At 61.0% G+C, this 14,093-nt stretch overlaps 1 protein-coding gene across 1 annotated transcript in view; it reads left to right on the forward strand.

The window, feature by feature from the left end:
• Window positions 1-14,093, forward strand: part of LOC106594565 (formin-2) — a 137,514-nt gene that overhangs the window by 51,873 nt on the left and 71,548 nt on the right. Inside the window, exon 8 of the mRNA XM_082978787.1 lies at window positions 8,544-8,631. Coding sequence (XP_082834913.1) covers window positions 8,544-8,631 — 88 coding nt within the window. The remainder of the gene's footprint in view (window positions 1-8,543; window positions 8,632-14,093) is intronic.

Here is a 14,093-nt window from a genome sequence, read left to right on the forward strand (position 1 = left end):
TCTCGCCTTCGCCTTCGCTCTCTCGCCTTCGCTCTCTCGCCTTGCCTTCGCTCTCTCGCCTTCGCTCTCTCGCCTTCGCTCTCTCGCTCTCTCGCCTTCGCTCTCTCGCTCTCTCGCCTTCGCTCTCTCGCCTTCGCCTTCGCTCTCTCGCCTTCGCTCTCTCGCCTTCGCTCTCTCGCCTTCGCTCTCTCGCCTTCGCTCTCTCGCCTTCGCTCTCTCGCCTTCGCCTTCGCTCTCTCGCCTTCGCTCTCTCGCCTTCGCCTTCGCCTTCGCTCTCTCGCCTTCGCTGTCTCGCCTTCGCTCTCGCGCTCTCTCGCCTTCGCTCTCTCGCCTTCGCCTTCGCTCTCTCGCCTTCGCTCTCTCGCCTTCGCTCTCTCGCCTTCGCTTGCCTTCGCCTTCGCTCTCTCGCCTTCGCTCTCTCGCCTTCGCTTGCCTTCGCCTTCGCTCTCTCGCCTTCGCTTGCCTTCGCCTTCGCTCTCTCGCCTTCGCTTGCCTTCGCTCTCACGCCTTCGCTCTCTCGCCTTCGCTCTCTCGCCTTGCCTTCGCTCTCTCGCCTTCGCTCTCTCGCCTTCGCTCTCTCGCCTTGCCTTCGCTCTCTCGCCTTCGCTCTCTCGCCTTCGCTCTCTCGCCTTGCCTTCGCTCTCTCGCCTTCGCTCTCTCTCGACCTTCGCTCTCTCGCCTTGCCTTCGCTCTCTCGCCTTGCCTTCGCTCTCTCGCCTTGCCTTCGCTCTCTCGCCTTTGCTCTCTCGCCTTCGCTCTCTCGCCTTCGCCTTCGCTCTCTCGCCTTCGCCTTCGCCTTCGCTCTCTCGCCTTCGCTCTCTCGCCTTCGCCTTCGCTCTCTCGCCTTCGCTCTCTTGCCTTCGCCTTTGCTCTCTCGCCTTCGCTCTCTCGCCTTCGCCTTCGCTCTCTCGCCTTCGCCTTCGCTCTCTCGCCTTCGCTCTCTTGCCTTCGCCTTCGCTCTTCGCCTTCGCTCTTCGCCTTCGCCTTCGCTCTCTCGCCTTCGCTTGCCTTCGCCTTCGCTCTCTCGCCTTCGCTCTTTCGCCTTCGCTCTCTCGCTCTCTCACCTTCGCCTTCGCCTTCGCTCTCTCGCCTTCGCCTTCGCCTTCGCTCTCTCGCCTTCGCTCTCTCGCCTTCGCCTTCACTCTCTCGCCTTCGCCTTCGCTCTCTCGCCTTCGCTCTCTCGCCTTCGCCTTCGCTCTCTTGCCTTCGCCTTCGCTCTCTCGCCTTCGCTCTCTCGCCTTCGCTCTCTCGCTCTCTCGCCTTCGCTCTCTCGCTCTCTCGCCTTCGCCTTCGCTCTATCGCCTTCGCCTTCGCTCTCTCGCCTTCGCCTTCGCTCTCTCGCCTTCGCTCTCTCGCCTTCGCCTTCGCTCTCTCGCCTTCGCTCTCTCGACTTCGCTCTCTCGACTTCGCCTTCGCTCTCTCGCCTTCGCTCTCTCGCCTTCGCCTTCGCTCTCTCGCCTTTCTCTCTCTCGCCTTCGCTCTCTCGCCTTCTTTCTCTCGCCTTCTTTCTCTCGCCTTTCTCTCGCCTTCTTTCTCTCGCCTTCTTTCTCTCGCCTTCTTTCTCTCGCTCTCTCGCCTTCGCTCTCTCGCCTTCGCCTTCGCTCTCTCGCCTTCGCTCTCTCGCCTTCGCTCTCTCGCTCGCCTTCGCTCTCTCGCCTTCGCTCTCTCGCCTTCGCCTTCGCTCTCTCGCCTTCGCTCTCTCGCCTTCTTTCTCTCGCCTTCTTTCTCTCGCTCTCTCGCCTTCGCTCTCTCGCCTTCGCCTTCGCTCTCTCGCCTTCGCTCTCTCGCCTTCGCTCTCTCGCTCGCTCGCCTTCGCTCTCTCGCCTTCGCCTTCGCTCTCTCGCCTTCGCCTTCGCTCTCTCGCCTTCGCCTTCGCTCTCTCGCCTTCGCTCTCTCGCCTTGCCTTCGCTCTCTCGCCTTCGCTCTCTCGCCTTCGCTCTCTCGCCTTGCCTTCGCTCTCTCGCCTTGCCTTCGCTCTCTCGCCTTCGCTCTCTCGCCTTCGCTCTCTCGCCTTCGCTCTCTCGCCTTCGCCTTCGCTCTCTCGACTTCGCTCTCTCGCCTCGCCTTCGCTCTCTCGACTTCGCTCTCTCGCCTTCGCCTTCGCTCTCTCGCCTTCGCCTTCGCTCTCTCGCCTTCGCTCTCTCGTCTTCGCCTTCGCTCTCTCGCCTTCGCCTTCGCTCTCTCGCCTTCGCTCTCTCGCCTTCGCTCTCTCGCCTTCGCTCTCTCGCCTTCGCCTTCGCTCTCTCGCCTTCGCCTTCGCTCTCTCGCCTTCGCCTTCGCTCTCTCGCCTTCGCTCTCTCGCCTTCGCTCTCTCGCCTTCGCTCTCTCGCCTTCGCCTTCGCTCTCTCGCCTTCGCTCTCACGCCTTCGCTCTCTCGCCTTCGCTCTCTCGCCTTCGCTCTCTCGCCTTCGCTCTCTCGCCTTCGCCTTCGCTCTCTCGCCTTCGCTCTCTCGCCTTCGCCTTCGCTCTCTCGCCTTCGCTCTCTCGTCTTCGCTTGCCTTTGCCTTCGCTCTCTCGCCTTCGCTTGCCTTCGCCTTCGCTCTCTCGCCTTTGCTTGCCTTCGCCTTCGCTCTCTCGCCTTCGCTCTCTCGCCTTCGCTCTCTCGCCTTCTTTCTCTCGCCTTCGCCTTCGCTCTCTCGCCTTCGCTCTCTCGCTCTCTCGCCTTCGCTCTCTCGCCTTCGCTCTCTCGCCTTCGCTCTCTCGCTCTCTCGCCTTCGCTCTCTCGCCTTCGCTCTCTCGCCTTCGCTCTCTCGCCTTCGCCTTCGCTCTCTCGCCTTCGCTCTCTCGCATTCGCTCTCTCGCCTTCGCCTTCGCTCTCTCGCCTTCGCTCTCTCGCCTTCGCTTGCCTTCGCCTTCGCTCTCTCGCCTTCGCTCTCTCGCCTTCGCTCTCTCGCCTTTGCTCTCTCGCCTTCGCCTTCGCTCTCTCGCCTTCGCTCTCTCGTCTTCGCTTGCCTTCGCTCTCTCGCATTCGCTCTCTCGCCTTCGCCTTCGCTCTCTCGCCTTCGCTCTCTCGCCTTCGCTCTCTCGCCTTCGCCTTCGCTCTCTCGCCTTCGCTCTCTCGCCTTCGCTCTCTCGCCTTCGCCTTCGCTCTCTCGCCTTCGCCTTCGCTCTCTCGCCTTCGCTCTCTCGTCTTCGCTTGCCTTTGCCTTCGCTCTCTCGCCTTCGCTTGCCTTCGCCTTCGCTCTCTCGCCTTCGCTCTCTCGCCTTCGCTCTCTCGCCTTCGCTCTCTCGCCTTCGCTCTCTTGCCTTCGCCTTTGCTCTCTCGCCTTCGCTCTCTCGCCTTCGCCTTCGCTCTCTCGCCTTCGCTCTCTCGCCTTCGCTCTCTCGCCTTCGCTCTCTCGCCTTCGCCTTCGCTCTCTCGCCTTCGCTCTCTTGCCTTCGCCTTCGCTCTTCGCCTTCGCTCTTCGCCTTCGCCTTCGCTCTCTCGCCTTCGCTTGCCTTCGCCTTCGCTCTCTCGCCTTCGCTCTTTCGCCTTCGCTCTCTCGCTCTCTCACCTTCGCCTTCGCCTTCGCTCTCTCGCCTTCGCCTTCGCCTTCGCTCTCTCGCCTTCGCTCTCTCGCCTTCGCCTTCACTCTCTCGCCTTCGCCTTCGCTCTCTCGCCTTCGCTCTCTCGCCTTCGCCTTCGCTCTCTTGCCTTCGCCTTCGCTCTCTTGCCTTCGCCTTCGCTCTCTCGCCTTCGCTCTCTCGCTCTCTCGCCTTCGCTCTCTCGCTCTCTCGCCTTCGCCTTCGCTCTATCGCCTTCGCCTTCGCTCTCTCGCCTTCGCCTTCGCTCTCTCGCCTTCGCCTTCGCTCTCTCGCCTTCGCCTTCGCTCTCTCGCCTTCGCTCTCTCGCCTTCGCTCTCTCGCCTTCGCTCTCTCGCCTTCGCTCTCTCGCCTTCGCTCTCTCGCCTTCGCTCTCTCGCCTTCGCTCTCTCGCCTTCGCCTTCGCTCTCTCGACTTCGCTCTCTCGCCTCGCCTTCGCTCTCTCGACTTCGCGCCTTAGCCTTCGCTCTCTCGCCTTCGCCTTCGCTCTCTCGCCTTCGCTCTCTCGTCTTCGCCTTCGCTCTCTCGCCTTCGCCTTCGCTCTCTCGCCTTCGCTCTCTCGCCTTCGCTCTCTCGCCTTCGCTCTCTCGCCTCCGCTCTCTCGCCTTCGCTCTCTCGCCTTCGCTCTCTCGCCTTCGCTCTCTCGCCTTCGCTCTCTCGCCTTCGCTCGCTCGCCTTCGCTCTCTCGCCTTCGCCTTCGCTCTCTCGCCTTCGCCTTCGCTCTCTCGCCTTCGCTCTCTCGCCTTCGCTCTCTCGCCTTCGCCTTCGCCTTCGCTCTCTCGCCTTCGCTCTCTCGCCTTCGCTCTCACGCCTTCGCTCTCTCGCCTTCGCTCTCTCGCCTTCGCTCTCTCGCCTTCGCTTGCCTTCGCCTTCGCTCTCTCGCCTTCGCTCTCTCGCCTTCGCCTTCGCTCTCTCGCCTTCGCTCTCTCGTCTTCGCTTGCCTTTGCCTTCGCTCTCTCGCCTTCGCTTGCCTTCGCCTTCGCTCTCTCGCCTTTGCTTGCCTTCGCCTTCGCTCTCTCGCCTTCGCTCTCTCGCCTTCGCTCTCTCGCCTTCGCTCTCTCGCCTTCGCTCTCTCGCCTTCGCCTTCGCTCTCTCGCCTTCGCCTTCGCTCTCTCGCCATCGCTCTCTCGCCTTCGCTCTCTCGCCTTCGCTCTCTCGCCTTCGCTCTCTCGCCTTCGCCTTCGCTCTCTCGCCTTCGCCTTCGCCTTCGCCTTCGCTCTCTCGCCTTCGCCTTCGCTCTCTCGCCTTCGCTCTCTCGCCTTCGCTCTCTCGCCTTCGCTTGCCTTCGCCTTCGCTCTCTCGCCTTCGCTTGCCTTCGCCTTCGCTCTCTCGCCTTCGCTCTCTCGCCTTCGCTCTCTCGCCTTCGCTCTCTCGCCTTCGCTCTCTCGCCTTCGCTCTCTCGCCTTCGCTCTCTCGCCTTCGCCTTCGCTCTCTCGCCTTCGCCTTCGCTCTCTCGCCTTCGCTCTCTCGCCTTCGCTCTCTCGCCTTCGCTCTCTCGGCTTCGCTCTCTCGCCTTCGCTCTCTCGCCTTCGCCTTCGCTCTCTCGCCTTCGCCTTCGCCTTCGCCTTCGCTCTCTCGCCTTCGCCTTCGCTCTCTCGCCTTCGCTCTCTCGCCTTCGCTCTCTCGCCTTCGCCTTCGCTCTCTCTCCTTCGCCTTCGCTCTCTCGCCTTCGCCTTCGCTCTCTCAACTTCGCTCTCTCGCCTTCGCCTTCGCTCTCTCAACTTCGCTCTCTCGCCTTCGCTCTCTCGCCTTCGCTCTCTCGCCTTCGCTCTCTCGCCTTCGCTCTCTCGACTTCGCTCTCTCGCCTTCGGCTTCGCTCTCTCGCCTCCGCCTTCGCTCTCTCGCCTTCGCTCTCTCGCCTTCGCTCTCTCGCCTTCGCTCTCTCGCCTTCGCCTTCGCTCTCTCGCCTTCGCTCTCTCGACTTCGCTCTCTCGCTTTCGCCTTCGCTCTCTCGCCTTCGCTCTCTCGCCTTGCCTTCGCTCTCTCGCCTTGCCTTCGCTCTCTCGCCTTCGCTCTCTCGCCTTCGCTCTCTCGCCTTCGCTCTCTCGCCTTCGCTCTCTCGCTCTCTCGCCTTCGCCTTCGCTCTCTCGCCTTCGCTCTCTCGCCTTCGCTCTCTCGCCTTCGCCTTCGCTCTCTCGCCTTGCCTTCGCTCTCTCGCCTTGCCTTCGCTCTCTCGCCTTGCCTTCGCTCTCTCGCCTTCGCCTTCGCTCTCTCGCCTTCGCTCTCTCGCCTTCGCTCTCTCGCCTTCGCTCTCTCGCCTTCGCTCTCTCGCCTTCGCCTTCGCTCTCTCGCCTTCGCCTTCGCTCTCTCGCCTTCGCTCTCTCGCCTTCGCTCTCTCGACTTCGCTCTCTCGCCTCGCCTTCGCTCTCTCGCCTTCGCTCTCTCGCCTTCGCCTTCGCTCTCTCGCCTTCGCCTTCGCTCTCTCGCCTTCGCTCTCTCGACTTCGCTCTCTCGCCTCGCCTTCGCTCTCTCGCCTTCGCTCTCTCGCCTTCGCTCTCTCGCCTTCGCCTTCGCTCTCTCGCCTTCGCCTTCGCTCTCTCGCCTTCGCTCTCTCGCCTTCGCTCTCTCGCCTTCGCTCTCTCGCCTTCGCTCTCTCGCCTTCGCCTTCGCTCTCTTGCCTTCGCCTTCGCTCTCTCGCCTTCGCCTTCGCTCTCTCGCCTTCGCTCTCTCGCCTTCGCTCTCTCGCCTTCGCCTTCGCTCTCTCGCCTTCGCCTTCGCTCTCTCGCCTTCGCTCTCTCGCCTTCGCCTTCGCCTTCGCTCTCTCGCCTTCGCCTTCTCTCTCTCGCCTTCGCCTTCGCTCTCTCGCCTTCGCTCTCTCGCCTTCGCTCTCTCGCCTTCGCTCTCTCGCTCTCTCGCCTTCGCCTTCGCTCTCTCGCCTTCGCTCTCTCGCCTTCGCTCTCTCGCCTTCGCCTTCGCTCTCTCGCCTTCGCTCTCTCGCCTTCGCCTTCGCTCTCTCGCCTTCGCTCTCTCGCCTTCGCCTTCGCTCTCTCGCCTTCGCTCTCTCGCCTTCGCTCTCTCGCCTTCGCTCTCTCGCCTTCGCTCTCTAGCCTTCGCTCTCTCGCCTTCGCCTTCGCTCTCTCGCCTTCGCTCTCTCGACTTCGCTCTCTCGCTTTCGCCTTCGCTCTCTCGCCTTCGCTCTCTCGCCTTGCCTTCGCTCTCTCGCCTCGCCTTCGCTCTCTCGCCTTCGCTCTCTCGCCTTCGCTCTCTCGCCTTCGCTCTCTCGCCTTCGCTCTCTCGCCTTCGCTCTCTCGCCTTCGCTCTCTCGCCTTCGCTCTCTCGCCTTCGCTCTCTCGCCTTCGCTCTCTCGCCTTCGCTCTCTCGCCTTCGCTCTCTCGCCTTCGCTCTCTCGCCTTCGCTCTCTCGCCTTCGCCTTCGCTCTCTCGCCTTCGCCTTCGCTCTCTCGCCTTCGCCTTCGCTCTCTCGCCTTCGCTCTCTCGCTCTCTCGCCTTCGCTCTCTCGCCTTCGCTCTCTCGCCTTCGCTCTCTCGCCTTAGCCTTCGCTCTCTCGCCTTCGCTCTCTCGCCTTCGCTCTCTCGCCTTCGCCTTCGCTCTCTCGCCTTCGCTCTCTCGCCTTCGCCTTCGCTCTCTCGCCTTCGCTCTCTCGCCTTCGCTCTCTCGCCTTCGCCTTCGCTCTCTCGCCTTCGCTCTCTCGCCTTCGCTCTCTCGCCTTCGCTCTCTCGCCTTCGCTCTCTCGCTCTCTCGCCTTCGCCTTCGCTCTCTCGCCTTCGCCTTCGCTCTCTCGCCTTCGCCTTCGCTCTCTCGCCTTCGCTCTCTCGCCTTCGCTCTCTCGCTCTCTCGCCTTCGCCTTCGCTCTCTCGCCTTCGCCTTCGCTCTCTCGCCTTCGCTCTCTCGCCTTCGCTCTCTCGCCTTCGCTTTCGCTCTCTCGCCTTCGCCTTCGCTCTCTCGCCTTCGCCTTCGCTCTCTCGCCTTCGCTCTCTCGCCTTCGCTCTCTCGCTCTCTCGCCTTCGCTCTCTCGCTCTCTCGCCTTCGCCTTCGCTCTCTCGCCTTCGCTCTCTCGCCTTCGCTCTCTCGCCTTCGCTCTCTCGCCTTCGCCTTCGCTCTCTCGCCTTCGCTCTCTCGCCTTCGCCTTCGCTCTCTCGCCTTCGCTCTCTCGCCTTCGCTCTCTCGCCTTCGCTCTCTCGCCTTCGCTCTCTCGCCTTCGCTCTCTCGCCTTCGCTCTCTCGCCTTCGCTCTCTCGCCTTCGCTCTCTCGCCTTCGCTCTCTCGCCTTCGCTCTCTCGCCTTCGCCTTCGCTCTCTCGCCTTCGCTCTCTCGCCTTCGCTCTCTCGCCTTCGCTCTCTCGCCTTCGCCTTCGCTCTCTCGCCTTCGCCTTCGCTCTCTCGCCTTCGCCTTCGCTCTCTCGCCTTCGCCTTCGCTCTCTCGCCTTCGCTCTCTCGCCTTCGCTCTCTCGCCTTCGCCTTCGCTCTCTCGCCTTCGCCTTCGCTCTCTCGCCTTCGCCTTCGCTCTCTCGCCTTCGCTCTCTCGCCTTCGCTCTCTCGCCTTCGCTCTCTCGCTCTCTCGCCTTCGCTCTCTCGCTCTCTCGCCTTTGCTCTCTCGCCTTTGCTCTCTCGCTCTCTCGCCTTTGCTCTCTCGCCTTTGCTCTCTCGCCTTTGCTCTCTCGCCTTTGCTCTCTCGCCTTCGCTTTCTCGCCTTCGCTCTCTCGCTCTCTCGCCTTCGCTCTCTCGCTCTCTCGCCTTCGCTCTCTCGCTCTCTCGCCTTCGCTCTCTCGCCTTCGCCTTCGCTCTCTCGCCTTCGCTCTCTCGCCTTCGCTCTCCCGCCTTCCCCTCTACCCCTCTACCCCTCTCCCGCCTTCCCCTCTCCCTCTCGCGCAAACGCTCTCCCTCTCGCGCAAACGCTCTCCCTCTCTCACGCAAACGCTCTCCCTCTCTCCCGCTCTCCCTCTCTCGCGCCTTCGCTCTTCCTCTCTCCTGCTCTCCCTCTCTCCCGCCTTCCCCTCTCCCCCTCTCCCGCCTTCCCTCTCTCTGAGTGTGTCATGTATTGATGTTTCTCTCTCTCTCTGCAGGTGGTCAAGTTGCTGAACAACAAGCGCTCTCAGGCTGTGGGGATTCTGATGTCCAGTCTGCATCTGGACATGAAGGACATCCAACATGGTGAGATAATGACCCCATAGTTCTATAATTACAACACTGGACTGTATATGACCCCATAGCTCTATCATTACAACACTGGACTGTATATGACCCCATAGCTCTATCATTACAACACTGGACTGTATATGACCCCATAGCTCTATCATTACAACACTTGACTGTATATGACCCCATAGCTCTATCATGACAACACTAGAGATAATGACCCCATAGCTCTGTCATGACAACACTAGAGATAATGACCCCATAGCTCTGTCATGACAACACTAGAGATAATGACCCCATAGCTCTGTCATGACAACACTAGAGATAATGACCCCATAGCTCTGTCATGACAACACTAGAGATAATGACCCCATAGCTCTGTCATGACAACACTAGAGATAATGACCCCATAGCTCTGTCATGACAACACTATACTGTATATGAGGACAGTGAGTGGATGGATACGACCTCCTAGACATACTGTCAGATTTAGAGGGAGAGGACAGTGAGTGAATGGATACGACTGATATTTTTGTGCCAAATAAAAAAGGCATTTCCTTCAGTTTTGATGATGGTATTTTTTTTGCGTCAACGAGAGAGTTGTCTTGTTTCCTTGTTGTTCTCTGACCTTTTTAGTTGTTGGCTGTTTGGGTTGCTGTCATTGTTTAGAAGCAGACATGTTTTGAAGTCAAAGTTCCCCTTGGCTTTCTGGAAGCAGTGACCTCATTTCCTTTCTGTCCTCATGGTAATAGTACTAGAAACGTTCTGAGCGAATAATGCAAGAAATTACACCCCCACCCCAAGAAAATACTGCTACTTTGTCCAGGAAACGGGGCGAACTGTCTGATGGTGTCATCTCGTCACACTTCCTGTGATCATATTGGCCGCAAGGAAGAGATCAATGAGAACCTTTCTTTCCTCTGTCCGTTATCTGAATCCAGAACAGGGTTTATGTTCGTTACCACCACATTCCTAAAAAAGGAAGAACGTCTCCGAAAGTTTTTCCAACTTTTTCTTATCTGCCATGAACAACAAAATGCTGATTATTGCCTCTCTTACCCACATTATGAATTTTATATATAGCGAAAGACCAAAACCAGACACCCTCCTCTCCATCCTCCTCTCCACCCTCCACCTCCACCCTCCTCTCCACCTCCACCCTCCTCTCCACCTCCACCCTCCTCTCCACCCTCCTCTCCACCCTCCTCTCCACCTCCCACTTCCTACCCTCCTCTCCACCCTCCTCTCCACCCTCCTCTCCACCTCCCACTTCCTACCCTCCTCTCCACCCTCCTCTCCACCCTCCCCTCCACCCTCCCCTCCACTTCTCCCCTCCACTTCTCCCCTCCATTTCTCCCCTCCAACTCTCCTCTCCACCTCTCCTCTCCACCTCTCCTCTCCACCTCTCCTCTCCACCTCTCCTCTCCACCTCTCCTCTCCACCCCCACCTCCCACCTCCACCCTCCTCTCCACCTCCCACCTCCACCCTGCTCTCCACCCCCCACCTCCACCCTTCTCTCCACCTCCCACCTCCACCCTGCTCTCCACCTCCCACCTCCACCCGGGTCTCCACCTCCCACCTCCTCTCCCCTCCACCCTCCTCTCCTCCTCCACCCTCCTCTCCTCCTCCACCCTCCTCTCCTCCTCCACCCTCCTCTCCTCCTCCTACCCTCCTCTCCTCTCCTACCCTCCTCTCCACCTCCTACCCTCCTCTCCACCTCCCACTTCCTACCCTCCTCTCCACCTCCCATCTCCCACCCTCTTCTCCACCTCCCACCTCCACCCTGCTCTCCACCCTGCTCTCCACCTCTCCACTCCTCCTCCACCTCTCCACTACTCCTCCACCCTCCTCTCCTCCTCCACCCTCCTCTCCACCTCCTACCCTCCTCTCCACCTCTCCCCTTCACCCTCCTCACCTCCTCCACCCTCCTCCACGCTCCTCTTTACCTCCCACGCTCCCCCCCACCTCCCACGCTCCTCTCCACCTCCCACGCTCCTCTCCACCTCCCACGCTCCTCTCCACGCTCCTCTCCACCTCCCACGCTCCTCTCCACCTCCCACGCTCCTCTCCACTTTTCCTCTCCTCCTCTCCTCTCCACCTCCAACCTCCTCTCCACCTCCCATCTCCACCCTCCTCTCCACCTCCCACCTCCACCCTCCTCTCCACCACCCTCCTCTCCACCACCCTCCTCTCCACCACCCTCCTCTCCACCACCCTCCTCTCCACCACCCTCCTCTCCACCACCCTCCTCTCCACCTCCACTCCCTCCTCCACTCCCACCTCTACCTGTCCCCTCCACCTGTCCCCTAACACCCTCCCACCTCCACCCTCCCACCTCCACCCTCCTCTCCACCCTCCCACCTCCTCTCCACCCTCTGACCTCCTCTCCACCTTCTTCTCCACCCTCTGACCTCCTGTCCACCCTGCTCTCCACCTCCCACCTCCACCCTCCTCTCCACCCTCCTCTCCCACCTCCTCTCCACCCTCCTCTCCACCCTCTGACCTCCTGTCCACCCTGCTCTCCACCTCCCACCCTCCTCTCCACCTCCCACCTCCACCCTGCTCTCCACCTCCCTCCCCCACCTCCCACCCTGCTCTCCACCTCTCTCCTCCTCCACCTCCACCCTCCTCTCCACCCTCTGACCTCCTGTCCACCCTGCTCTCCACCTCCCACCCTCCTCTCCACCTCCCACCTCCACCCTGCTCTCCACCTCCCTCCCCCACCTCCAACCCTGCTCTCCACCTCTCTCCTCCTCCACCTCCACCCTCCTCTCCACCCTCCTCTCCATCCGGCTCTCCACCTTCACCCTGCTCTCCACCTTCACCCTGCTCTCCACCTTCACCCTGCTCTCCACCTTCACCCTGCTCTCCACCTCCACCCTGCTCTCCACCTCCACCCTGCTCTCCACCTCCACCCTGCTCTCCACCTCCACCCTGCTCTCCACCTCCCACCCTGCTCTCCACCTCCCACCCTGCTCTCCACCTCCCACCCTGCTCTCCACCTCCCACCCTGCTCTCCACCTCCCACCTCCACCCTGCTCCTCCCACCTCCCACCTCCACCCTGCTCTCCACCCTCCTCTCCTCCGCCACCCTCCTCTCCTCCGCCACCCTCCTCTCCACCTCCTACCCTCCTCTCCACCTCCCACCCTCCTCTCCACCTCCCACCCTCCTCTCCACCTCCCACCCTCCTCTCCACCTCCCACCCTCCTCTCCCCTCCACCCTCCTCTCCACCTCCCACTTCCTACCCTCCTCTCCACCTCCCACCTCCACCCTGCTCTCCACATCCCACCTCCCACACTCCTCTCCACCTCCCACACTCCTCTCTGCTCTCCACTCTGCTCTCCACCCTGCTCTCCACCCTGCTCTCCACCCTGCTCTCCACCTCCCACCTCCCACCCTGCTCTCCACCTCTCCACTCCTCCTCCACCTCCACCCTCCTCTCCTCCTCCACCCTCCTCTCCTCCCCGACCCTCCTCTCCACTTCCTACCCTCCTCTCCACTTCCTACCCTCCTCTCCACTTCCTACCCTCCTCTCCACTTCCTACCCTGCTCTCCACCTCTCCCCTCCACCCTCCTCACCTCCTCCACGCTCCTCCCACGCTCCTCTCCATCTCCCACGCTCCTCTCCACCTCCCACGCTCCTCTCCACCTCCCACGCTCCTCTCCACCTCCCACGCTCCTCTCCACCTCCCACGCTCCTCTCCACCTCCCACGCTCCTCTCTTCCTCCCACGCTCCTCTCTTCCTCCCACGCTCCTCTCTTCCTCCCACGCTCCTCTCTTCCTCCCACGCTCCTCTCTTCCTCCCACGCTCCTCTCTTCCTCCCACGCTCCTCTCCACCTCCCACGCACGCTCCTCTCCACTTTCCCACGCTCATCTCCACTTTCCCTCGCTCCTCTCCACCTCCCACGCTCCTCTCCACCTCCCACGCTCCTCTCCACCTCCCACGCTCCTCTCTACCTCCCACGCTCCTCTTCACCTCCCACGCTCCTCTCCACCTCCCACGCTCCTCTCCACCTCTCACCTCCACCCTCCTCTCCACCCTCCTCTCCACCTCCCACCTCCACCCTCCTCTCCTTCTCCCACCCTGCTCCCCACCTCCCACCCTGCTCTCCACCTCCCACCCTGCTCTCCACCTCCCACCCTGCTCTCCACCTCCCACCCTGCTCTCCACCTCCCACCCTGCTCTCCACCTCCCACCCTGCTCTCCACCTCCCACCCTGCTCTCCACCGCCCACCCTGCTCTCCACCTCCCACCTCCACCCTGCTCTCCACCCTCCTCTCCTCCGCCACCCTCCTCTCCACCTCCTACCCTCCTCTCCACCTCCCACCTCCACCCTGCTCTCCACCTCCCACCTCCACCCTGCTCTCCACCTCCCACCCTGCTCTCCACCTCCCACCCTCCTCTCCACCTCCCACCCTCCTCTCCACCCTCCTCTCCACTCTCCTCTCTACCACCCTCCTCTCTACCACCCTCCTCTCCACCGTTGGTTCCTCCCTTTGTGAGTTGGACCGGCCCTTCATCTCGGACTGTTGGGTCCTCCCTTAGTGAGTTGGACCGGCCCTTCATCTCGGACGGTTGGTTCCTCCCTTAGTGAGTTGGACCGGACCTTCATCTCGGACGGTTGGTTCCTCCCTTAGTGAGTTGGACCGGCCCTTCATCTCGGACGGTTGGTTCCTCCCTTAGTGAGTTGGACCGGCCCTTCATCTCGGACGGTTGGTTCCTCCCTTAGTGAGTTGGACCGGCCCTTCATCTCGTACTGTTGATTCCTCCCTTAGTGAGTTGGACCGGCCCTTCATCTCGTACTGTTGTCTTAGTATTCTCAGGTAGAAAGCATTTTAAGAGAATTATTCCCTTAAACCTGTTAGGGCTAGGGGGCAGCATTTGCACGTCTGGATAAAAAAAATGTACCCGATTTAATCTGGTTACTAATCCTACCCAGTAACTAGAATATGCATATACTTATTATATATGGATAGAAAACACTCTAAAGTTTCTAAAACTGTTTGAATGGTGTCTGTGAGTATAACAGAACTCATTTGGCAGGCAAAACCCTGAGACATTTTCTGACAGGAAGTGGATACCTGATGTGTTGTATTACCTTTAAACCTATCCCATTGAAAAACACAGGGGCTGAGGAATATTTTGGCACTTCCTATTGCTTCCACTAGATGTCACCAGCCTTTACAAAGTGTTTTGAGTCTTCTGGAGGGAGATCTGACCGAACAAGAGCCATGGAACGATGATGTCCCATTAGACACCTGGCGCGCGAGTTCATGTTGGGTACCCTCGTTCCAATACGTTATAAAAGAGTATGCATTCGTCCACCTTGAATATTATTCATGTTCTGATTAAAAAAGGCCCTAATGATTTATGCTATACAACGTTTGACATGTTTGAACGAATGTAAATATATTTTTTCCCCTCGTTCATGACGAGAAGTCCGGCTGGCTTAGATCATGTGCTAACAAGAC

This window comes from Salmo salar, chromosome 01 (assembly GCF_965601325.2).
Source record: "Salmo salar chromosome 01, fSalSal1, whole genome shotgun sequence".
NCBI lineage: Eukaryota > Metazoa > Chordata > Actinopteri > Salmoniformes > Salmonidae > Salmo > Salmo salar.